Source organism: Schistocerca nitens, chromosome 4 (genome assembly GCF_023898315.1).
Source record: "Schistocerca nitens isolate TAMUIC-IGC-003100 chromosome 4, iqSchNite1.1, whole genome shotgun sequence".
NCBI lineage: Eukaryota > Metazoa > Arthropoda > Insecta > Orthoptera > Acrididae > Schistocerca > Schistocerca nitens.
The window spans coordinates 222,401,009-222,413,061 of NC_064617.1; the positions used below are offsets into that span (position 1 = coordinate 222,401,009).

The window sequence follows — 12,053 nt, forward strand, 5'->3', positions numbered from 1 at the left end:
TGATTTCACTATGCTAGCTCTGAGACAAGTATATCATAATTCTGCACTTATGACATGAGCAGCTATCCTACAGGAAGACCTTATTGCCATCGGAGAATACATGAAGGGCTGCGGGTGGCCTGCAATAATGTTCATTGGTGTCATGATGCCTTCAGTTATTACAGCACAGGCAACTGTCCCCCAAAGTGTTATATTTCCACCACCAGCCTGTGTCCTTGGCAGAGCCTGTGTTGGAGCTGCCATTCACCTGCGTGATGACTTATCCAGATGCAACCATTGGCATGGTGACACAAGAAACAAAATTCATCCAACTAGGTGACATGTTTCCATCGATCCTCAGTCCAGTCTTGATGATCCGATGCCATCTGCAATCGTGATTGGCAATTATGCTGAGCAAGCATGGGTACACATGTTTGTCATCTGCTGTAGAGCCCCATTATCAGTAATGTGGGCTGTGCAGTGCGCCACAAATAACTTGTACCGTCACTAGTACTATTCTGTTGTAAGATGTGCCACAGATTGTCACCTATCCTGGTTTACATGGCCAACAGGTCTTTTATGACCATGCTCTGTGATGAGGCAGGAATGTCCAACAACTTGTCACATACTCAGTGTTACACCAATCTTCAACTACTTTCCATAAATGCTCACAACAGAGGCACAATAATAGCTAATCAGCTTCACTGTTTTTGCGATGCTTATCCCCAAATACTCAGCCATAACTATCTGCCCTTTGTCAGAGTCAGTTGCATCAGAGGATTTACCCATTTGCAGCCTATATCATTGCTAGAAGGAGTCCGCAGTCCTCATTGCTCCACTTGTGTACTTTCCTTACCGCATCATGTGCCCACACTGCCACCAGGCAGTGGTCAAGAATGATGGTTTGGCTCACCACCATGGTTATCTGATAATTAAATTAGAATGCAAATGAAATAGTGCACTGAAAAAATCAATGTATGAAGTCTTTAGTAGTTAATAAATACTACTGAAGAAAAGATAGTGGGGAATTTATTAATTTTATGTAATGTTTTCACAGTATTCATGCCACACCAAACTAGAGGAAAACTCAATCATTTGATGACAGTTTCCCTAAATTTTGTTGGGAGAAACTGACTGTTGTAACCGCTGCTGTAATTGCCTTATATAATAAATAACCAGCCTGTGATATGTTGACATGCATCATTATGATGTCAGTTTGTCAGCTGAGAGCAAGTGAGAGCATCATTCTGATAGTGCAGACATTGTGAAAGAAGAAGAAGAAAGTCTGGAGTGAGGAGTGCAAAGAAGAGATAGAAATTAATGAGAGATGACAAGGGGGGAGGGGAAGGGAGGGGCTGCGGAAAGAGGGCAGAGAAATATAGAAAAGGTTTGGCTTTTTGAATGTTTATGGACTCAGGCTTCAGATTGTTTTCCTTTCCTTCTTTCCTACTAGAGCTGGCTAGGAACAATTATAAAGTTCCAAAATCTTAAGATTTCATAAACTTCTCAATATTGTAAACATTGAGAAAAGGATAGATTGCTACTTACCATGAAGATGAGACGTAAAATTGCAGAAAGACACAATGAAAACACTGTTACACATTGAGCTTTTGACCACAGCTTACTCTAGACAAGAAAACACATACACATTCATATAAGGAAGCACACCTCACCCACACATGGCCACTATTTCTGGCCACTCCAGTCAGAATGCAACTGTGGCATTGAGTGAAAGCAGCATTCCAGATTGGGTTGGGGAAGGGGGAGGGATAGCAGGATATGGGTGGAGGGACAGAAGGGCGCTGTCTAGCAGAGCATGCATGGACTATGCGGTGTCAGCAAAAAGGCTGTCATGTGCAGTGTATGGAAGCCGTGGGAGAGGGAGAAGGAGGGAGCAGAAAAGGAGAAAAGACCAATAGGTGCCGTGACAGAGAGCAGTGCACAGTGAGTATGAGATGGAAGAAAGTGATAGAACAGGCAGAATGGAACTGTTGGGTTGAGTTTGTGAGAACAGTAAGTTACCCCTCTGTCCTATCACCTCCTCCAAAGTCATGACTCTCACCCTTATTGTGCCCCACTCTCTGTTAATACGCCTACTGCCTTTTCCCCTTTTCTGCTCCCCACAACTCTCCCCCCTTTCCCTCACAGCTTCCCAACACTGTGTCTGACAGCGTTGTTCTGAAGCAATCTAATCCCTGCATTCTTTGCCAGACAGCACTCACATTCCCCCCACCCCGCCACCCTCACCCATACTCTGTTACACCTCCCCTTTCTCCATTCTATTCTGGATTGCTGCTTTTGTACAACGTAACAGTTAAATTCTGGCTGGAGCCACCAGAGATAGTGGTCTTGTGTGTGATGAGGTGTGCTTGCTTGTGTGAATAAGTGTGTTTTCATTTCTGAAGTAGGCTGTGGCCAGAACCTCAATAGATAACAGTCTTTTCGTTGTGCCTATCTGCAAATCAATCCCATCTTTATGCTGAGTAGCATCCGATACTTTTCATAATATCACACTAGTCAACAAATTTAAACTTTTTTCTGCATCTTTTAAGTGATTGAAGGCCTCACCTTCTTAATCCAGAGGGTTTACAAAGGTCTTTATAAGGCTCAATTTGATATGAAGGGGAGGCAAAATGATTTTATCGGGCTCAGCCAATGGGGCATTGTTCACATTTACGTTTCCAGGAACATATGACTTCATTATGCGTCATTCCTTGACTGTATAGCGGTTCCTGGTGTCACTGCTGTCCCAAAGGCACAAAAAGCAGCAGTATTTTGTGAATCCAGCCTGTGAACCTGTAAGGAGTGCAACAACTTTTAAATCACAGCAAAGCTGCCATTCATGATCCTTACATTTGATTTCCTCTAGCAGCAAAGTCATGGTTTCATAAGTTTCTTTCATGTCTCCTGTGTAAGCCAAAGGTACCGATGGAAATGCATTGCCATTATGCAGTAGTACTGCTTTCAACCTGGTTTTACTGGAGTCAATAAATAGTCACCACTCCTGTGGATTATGTTGTACACATAGCTGCATCATGAGACCATTGACATCTCTACATACACACACTGAATTCTGCATATCGAAATACTGAGCAAAGGAAGCACCTCTTGATCTGAAACAGGAAATTTTTGTCCCTAGAGCTAGAAGGTTCCGCTGTTGCAGTCTTGACCCCAAGAGTTGAGCTTGCTGTTCCAAAAGTTGTAGATTGCGAACCAAATCATTCAATTCCTTTTGATTAAAGAGCTGAGGCAAAGTGTCTTTATATTGAGGGCAGTACACTTCTATATGTTCAATACTTTCTGATTCACTTGATGTAGTGTCTGGTTCTGTGGCTTTCAAGTTACAGAGAGAAACAAGAAACCCCTCATCATGGGGCACAGGCAAATGCACTGAAGATACATTTGGATACTTTATTTTATGTCTAGTTTTGCTTGAATGTCCCAAAATATTTGTAAGACAGAAGTAACAGTTGGAATAATGGTCTTTAGGCTCACACCACACCATCGGAACAGCAATTAGCATTGCTCAGTGTTTTCCTTTCAACTCCTCGGTTAAGGTTGTAGTATGGGTTATGCATGCAATATGAGGTGCAAAATTTTTATCTTGATCACCAACAGGAGAATCAAAATAACGTGTATATGCCTTCTTAACCAAATCAGTGATTGGTTTTCTTTGGGCTTTTGGAGTGAATTTCCCATACACATAACAAAAGTTGTCGGGATGGTTTAGACAGCAACGAGATTTACTAGTTGCCATTTTTCTTAGTGTAAGTATTAAACACAAAATTTTGCACTATCTATCACAGGAAAGACTCACTGAAGATCTCTTTCACACTACCAGATTACCACACCAACCATTTACTGACAATTTGTACATCTTCTAGCTCTCCTATGCAAATCAAAAACAAACACTTAAACATCAAAACAGAAGAACAGTAAAATGCAAAATACTGAATACAAAAAATAAAAAACCTTTAAAAACTAAAAAATGATAGGTACTAGAACATTTTGAAAGGCATATTCAGATTCTACACACCAAAATACATACTAGTTGATATATCACATCCCAGATGCAAAATGGCTGTTGACTAGTGTTACTGTTATTCCAACCCTGACTTTCTATTGCTTGACTTCATTTTGCACAGTTGTATTATTTATTTTTTTTTCTCAATGTTTATTTTTATTTTTTAAATACTTATTTCTTTCTTTGTGAAAAATAAGGCAATGGAATAATTAATTTTATCACCAGAAAAATTATTTACCATCATAAACTATAATAATTCTAATTTGTAAGTGGAAAGGTTGATACACCTACATTCTTCATAGCAACAGAAGATTGTTTTCCACTCTTAATGTAACTGTAATTCTGACATTTGAAATTAATTTTTGCATTCTTACATAAATTTTAAGTAGGCCATTACTTATCAAACAAAAATGTAATGCTTGCTTTTTATTTTGACACAGGATATGGATGAAAGTTTAGTGTTAGAAAAACCAAACTTGTTTTGCCATTTTGCTCAAGGAATTGGTGAACCTAAGTACATGCCAGTGAAAGAGTGGGATGTTCTAACTAAACTACTTCAGGATGCCCTTGTTAGTTATAATGACCTGGTGGCTGCGATGAACCTCGTGCTGTTTGAAGATGCTATGATGCATATCTGCAGGTACTTGCAAATACAACTTTTTTGAAATATTATGTGAATGTTGATCATGAGTCCATACGTGAATATACTTAATGCAGATGAGCAATTACTTCCTTAAGTTTTGCTCCTGACTGAAATGATGCCAATATGAGCTGTTAGAAGTTAGATATTTCACATAAGAAATAGGTGCATATGTTTCCCTTGTATAAAACAGTGCAAAAAGTGCAAGCACAAAGAATTTTTACAAACACTGATTGCCACATCCTATATATGTTTATAATCATAGCCCAACACTGTAATAATATGATGATCATACCAAATAACTCTACCTACATTTCCACCTCACCTATTCCCAGTGATTTAGTAGAATTTTGCATACATGGGGTACTTGTTATTGTACCACAAGCCTTTTACCCATGGTGTTGCCCACATATGCATTTGACACATATATTGCACACGTCTCCTCCTCCCCTCTCTCTTTATCCATCTCTTCCTCCCACCATCTTTCTCCGTCCACCTCGGCCTCCCACCTCAATCTCCCTGTCTCCTTCTCTCCACTCTTACTGGGCATGTCATCCTCTCCCCTCTCTCACTATACATCTCCCCCAGCTTCTCTTCATAGCTGTGCCCATTCACATATGTATCCCTTGCACAAAAAACTGCTCTCCTCTGTACTTACATCTGTGTCTATACTCTGCAAATCACCATGAAGTGCATTGAAGAAGATGAGTCTCATTGTACCAGTTATTAGGATTTCTTCTGCTTCCATTCATGCATGGAGTGTGGGAAGAATGATTGTTTGAGTGCCTCAGTGTGTGATGTAATTATTCTAATCTCATTCTCACTATCCCAAGGTGAACGATACATAAGGGTTTGTAGTATATTTGTAGAGTGATCAGTTAAAGCTAGTTCTCAAACCTTTGTTAGTAGACTTTCTTGGGATAGTTTATGTCTATCTTCAAGTCTACCACTTCAGTTTCTTCAGTATCTTTCTGACACTCTCCCATGGATCAAACAAACCTGTGACCATTTGTGCTGCCCTTTTTTATATACATTCAGTATCCCCTGTTAGTCCTATTTGGTATGGGACACACACTTGAACAGTATTCTAGAATTGTTGCATGAGTGATTTGTAGGCAATCTCCTTCATAGACTGATTGCAATTCCCCAGTATCCTACCAGTAAACCAAAGTCAACCACCTGCTGTACTCATGACTGAGCGTGTGTGATCATTCCATTTCACATCCCCACAAAGAGTTACACCCAAGTATTTGTGAGTTGGCCGATTCCAACTGTGACTCATTGATATTATAGTCATAGGCTATTTTTTTTTTTTTATTTTTTTGGTGAAGTGGACAATTTTCCATTTTTGAACATTTAAAGCAAGTTGTCAATTTGCACTACTTTGAAATCTTATCAAGATCTGAATGAATACTTATGCAGCTTCTTTTTGACAGTACTTCATTATAGATAACTGCATCATCTGCAAAATGTCAGAGGCTATTGTTAATATTGTTTGCCAGGTCATTAATATACAAAATGAACAGCAAGATTCCCAACACACTTCCTTGGGCACACCGGAAGTTACTTCTACATCCGACAATGGCTCTCCATCCAAGATAACATGCTCTGTCATCCCTACCAAAAAGTCCTCTGTCTAGTCACAAATTTCAGTTGATACCCCATATGATTGTACTTTTGATGATAAGTGTAGGTGTGGCACTGAGTCAGATGCTTTTTGGAAATAACAAATTCTGCATCTACCTGACTGCTTTGATCTGACCATATCCTCCTCCCTTCTCTCTCTGTCCAACTCATCCTTCCCCCCTCTCTCTGTCCATCCCATCCTCCTTCCTCTCCTTTTCTCTTTTCCTTTCATCCTCCCCCCTCTCTCAATAGCCATCTACCCTCTCCTCTTGTGCTCTGCTGTACCTGTTTGCACATGCAGCCCCCAGAAAGGTATGCTGTTACTACCAGCGTAACTCACCTGTTATGCAGGGTAGCTTACATGTCAGGGGTAGAAAAACAGTTTAGCACCTGTATCTCCATTCATATGGGAGCTTCGAAGTTCTAACCACCACACTACTTATTTTCATATAGCAGGCAGTGTGCATACAAAATTTGTTTGAAATTAATCCAGTGGTTTATGAGAAGATGCTGGACATATATACATACATCCTTTTAGTCTCACTGCTACCACAAGCATGTATGTTTGGGTCTCAGTGTGAATGTGTGTACTTGTACTTGGAAAAGAGTAAGAGCTCGAAAGCTAGTAGTGTTAACTGCCTTCTATTACCCGTTTCTGTATGCCATGCATAAGTTGTCTACAGGTAACTGGTTGCTTTTTCCTCATCTTTCCCTAGTTTTATGTATTTTTACATCCTGGTTTCTTCTGAGATCAGTCATGGACCAGGCAGTTTTATAGTGATTGTTTATACACCACTGTATACATTGTTATTTATTTAAGTGTGTCTTCTGAACCTCTGCTAAAATTATATGTAGAAAGCTACAAACACACACACACACACTGACATTGTTAGTATAATATACTTCAACAGTATCTCAATATGAGTCATGAAGTTTTTTGTAACCAATCACTTTTATTGATAGCTTTCAGGTAAATTACCAATAAATCAACGCCTGCATTCACTTCACTTACAAAAGAGCCTATGTAATGATTCCCCTTCATGTCACCTCACACTATTACTTGACAGTGTTTTATGATATTTATGACTCCTGTAATGACTAATTAAAAATGTAGTCAACAGCTACTATGTTTTTAGGTTTCTTGAGTTGTTCCTCTGCATTAAGGGCTAGTTGCCAGTCAGTTATAATGTTATATGTATAGTCAGTTTCTAACTATTACTACTATAATTTTTACTGGGACACATGGAAACATTTTATCATAGCTACCATGCAGTTTTACTGTCTTGTAGCACTGACCAGGTTGCAAGTTGTATTACAGTACCATTTCAGTAAGCTTAGTTTGCCATAATCCATATTTTTTTGACATTTTGATACCAGCATGTAGAGAATTCTCAGAATATATGCCACACAAATTTTCTTTAAATTCAGATACATGCAGCTTTACTGTATGATTAAATGATGATGGCGTCCTCTTGGGTAAAATATTCCAGAGGTAAAATAGTCCCCCATTCGGATCTCCGGGCGGGGACTACTCAAGAGAACGTCATTATCAGGAGAAAGAAAACTGGCGTTCTACGGATCGGAGCGTGGAAAGTCAGATCCCTTAATCGGGCAGGTAGGTTAGAAAATTTAAAAAGGGAAATGGACAGGTTAAAGTTAGATATAGTGGGAATTAGTGAAGTTCGGTGGCAGGAGGAACAAGACTTTTGGTCAGGTGATTACAGGGTTATAAATACAAAATCAAATAGGGGTAATGCAGGAGTAGGTTTAATAATGAATAAAAAAAATAGGAGTGCGGGTTAGCTACTACAAACAGCTTAGTGAACGCATTATTGTGGCCAAGATAGACACAAAGCCCATGCCTACTACAGTAGTACAAGTTTATATGCCAACTAGCTCTGCAGATGATGAAGAAATCGATGAAATGTATGACGAGATAAAAGAAATTATTCAGGTAGTGAAGGGAGACGAAAATTTAATAGTCATGGGTGACTGGAATTTGTCAGTAGGAAAAGGGAGAGAAGGAAACATAGTAGGTGAATATGGTTTGGGGGGAAGAAATGAAAGAGGAAGCCGCCTTGTAGAATTTTGCACAGAGCATAACCTAATCATAGCTAACACTTGGTTCAAGAATCATAAAAGAAGGTTGTATACATGGAAGAACCCTGGAGATACAAAAGGTATCAGATAGATTATATAATGGTAAGACAGAGATTTAGGAACCAGGTTTTAAATTGTAAGACATTTCCAGGGGCAGATGCGGATTCTGACCACAATCTATTGGTTATGAACTGCAGATTGAAACTGAAGAAACTGCAAAAAGGTGGGAATTTAAGGAGATGGGACCTTGATAAACTGACTAAACCAGAGGTTGTACAGAGTTTCAGGGAGAGCATAAGGGAACAATTGACAGGAATGGGGGAAAGAAATACAGTAGAAGAAGAATGGGTAGCTCTGAGGGATGAAGTAGTGAAGGCAGCAGAGGATCAAGTAGGTAAAAAGACGAGGGCTAATCGAAATCCTTGTGTAACAGAAGAAATATTGAATTTAATTGATGAAGGGAGAAAATATAAAAACGCAGTAAATGAAGCAGGCAAAAAGGAATACAAACGTCTCAAAAATGATATCGACAGGAAGTGCAAAATGGCTAAGCAGGGATGGCTAGAGGACAAATGTAAGGATGTAGAGGCTTGTCTCACTAGGGGTAAGATAGATACTGCCTACAGGAAAATTAAAGAGACCTTTGGAGAGAAGAGAACCACTTGTATGAATATCAAGAGCTCAGATGGCAACCCAGTTCTAAGCAAAGAAGGGAAGGCAGAAAGGTGGAAGGAGTATATAGAGGGTTTATACAAGGGCGAAGTACTTGAGGACAATATTATGGAAATGGAAGAGGATGTAGATGAAGACAAAATGGGGGTATAAGATACTGCGTGTAGAGTTTGACAGAGCACTGAGAGACCTGAGTCGAAACAAGGCCCCGGGAGTAGACGACATTCCATTAGAAGTACTGATGGCCTTGGGAGAGCCAGTCATGACAAAACTCTACCATCTGGTGAGCAAGATGTATGCGACACGCGAAATACCCTCAGACTTCAAGAAGAATATAATAATTCCAATCCCAAAGAAAGCAGGTGTTGACAGATGTGAAAATTACCGAACTATCAGTTTAATAAGTCACAGCTGCAAAATACTAACGCGAATTCTTTACAGACGAATGGAAAAACTGGAAGAAGCGGACCTCGGGGAAGATCAGTTTGGATTCCATAGAAATGTTGGAACACGTGAGGCAATACTAACCTTACGACTTATCTTAGAAGAAAGATTAAGGAAAGGCAAACCTACGTTTCTAGCATTTGTAGACTTAGAGAAAGCTTTTGACAATGTTGACTGGAATACTCTCTTTCAAATTCTAAAGGTGGCAGGGGTAAAATACAGGGAGCGAAAGGCTATTTACAATTTGTACAGAAACCAGATGGCAGTTATAAGAGTCGAGGGACATGAAAGGGAAGCAGTGGTTGGGAAGGGAGTAAGACAGGGTTGTAGCCTCTCCCCGATGTTGTTCAATCTATATATTGAGCAAGCAGTAAAGGAAACAAAAGAAAAATTCGGAGTAGGTATTAAAATTCATGGAGAAGAAGTAAAAACTTTGAGGTTCGCCGATGACAATGTAATACTGTCAGAGACAGGAAAGGACTTGGAAGAGCAGTTGAACGGAATGGACAGTGTCTTGAAAGGAGGGTATAAGATAAACGTCAATGAAAGCAAAATGAGGATAATGGAATGTAGTCGAATTAAGTCTGGTGATGCTGAGGGAATTAGATTAGTAAATAAGACACTTAAAGTAGTAAAGGAGTTTTGCTGTTTGGGGAGCAAAATAACTGATGATGGTCGAAGTAGCGAGGATATACAATGTAGACTAGCAATGCCAAGGAAAGCGTTTCTGAAGAAGAAAAATTTGTTAACATCAAGTATAGATTGAAATGTCAGGAAGTCATTTCTGAAAGTATTTGTATGGAGTGTAGGTATGAATGGAAGTGAAACGTGAATGAAAATAGTTTAGACAAGAAGAGAATAGAAGCTTTTGAAATGTGGTGCTACAGAAGAATGCTGAAGATAAGGTGGGTAGATCACGTAACTAATGAGGAGGTATTGAATACGATTGGGGAGAAGAGAAGTTTGTGGCACAACTTGACTAGAAGGAGGGATCGGTTGGTAGGACATGGTTTGAGGCATCAAGGGATCACAAATTTAGCATTGGAGGGCAGTGTGGAGGGTAAAAATCGTAGAGGGAGACCAAGAGATGAATACACTAAGCAGATTCAGAAGGATGTAGGTTGCAGTAGGTACTGGGAGATGAAGAAGCTTGCACAGGATAGAGTACCACGGAGAGCTGCATCAAACCAGTCTCAGGACTGAAGACCAGAACAACAACAACAACCATAAGTGTTTACACTACTTGTCTATACCGAGCGAGGTGGCGCAGTGGTTAGGCACTGGACTCGCGTTCGGGAGGACGACGGTTCAATCCCGCGTCCGGCCATCCTGATTTGGGTTTTCCATGATTTCCCTAAATTGCTCCAGGCAAATGCCGGGATGGTTCCTTTCCCTTCCCCATCCTTCCCTAATCCGATGAGACCGATGACCTCACTGTCTGGTCTCCTTCCCCAAAACACTCGTGGTCGTGCGGTAGCGTTCTCGCTTCCCACGCCCGGGTTCCCGGGTTCGATTCCCGGCGGGGTCAGGGATTTTCTCTGCCTCGTGATGGCTGGGTGTTGTGTGCTGTCCTTAGGTTAGTTAGGTTTAAGTAGTTCTAAGTTCTAGGGGACTTATGACCACAGCAGTTGAGTCCCATAGTGCTCAGAGCCATTTGAACCATTTTGAACCAAAACAACCCACCCCCCAACCCAACTACTTGTCAATACCTACGCAATTTAACCTGGGAATAGTAGTCTCGACAGATCTTGGAGACTCAGATTTCTGTTACAAGTACCATTGTCTAATGACACATCTTCTTACTTCTGAGTGGGAAAATGAGAGTTTCAGATGATGTCATTACTGACTGCAGATGCTTAAAGAAGCAAACTATATACAGTTATTAATAGTACCACAGATAATGCAACTTTGCATATAAATGTGTGTTATAGTACATGTTTGAGAAGCCCTAATTGGTTCAATCAATTCTGGAATGCTGCAAACATATTGTCTACCTGGATATAGTGAGTAGATGGCACCAACAAACAGCTATTCACTTTAACTGAATCCACTGTGGGTTCTTGGTGAAACATTGTAAATTAACTAAACAAATACTGTTTTTTCTCTTGTTTCACATATTTTATAATTGTCATTGCACCACCTGGGTTTTTATAATTGTCATTGCACCACCTGGGTTTCGGGTTATAAGCACATTTTGAAGTAGCTTAGTGAATCCCAAAGATGCTAATGCAAAGAGAAACTTGATGATAAGGCAAAGGTAGTCATCTTAACTTCTTAATGTATTGATTGTTGGCTTAATGTAAAATTACTTCAATGATCATTTTTTGACAATTTACACATGGAATTACAGACTTTAGCAATTACACTAACATGACTAAATGTACCTAGGAATAAAGATATGCATTAGCCAAGAACTTTTTATCTACTGATGGATCGAGGCCCTAAGTTTTATTTCTATCCTGGAGTTGTGATATCATCTAAAAGAGGTGAATAACTGAATTGGGTTTGCTCCTTTAATAATAGTTGTGAGGACATACAGATCTGTTTCTTAATTTCTAAAATTTCTAA

General features: G+C 39.8%; 1 protein-coding gene across 1 annotated transcript in view; it reads left to right on the top strand.

Moving 5' to 3' along the window:
• Positions 1–12,053, top strand: part of LOC126252221 (dynein beta chain, ciliary) — a 769,797-nt gene that overhangs the window by 506,584 nt on the left and 251,160 nt on the right. The window contains exon 51 of the mRNA XM_049953092.1: positions 4,444–4,643. Coding sequence (XP_049809049.1) covers positions 4,444–4,643 — 200 coding nt within the window. The remainder of the gene's footprint in view (positions 1–4,443; positions 4,644–12,053) is intronic.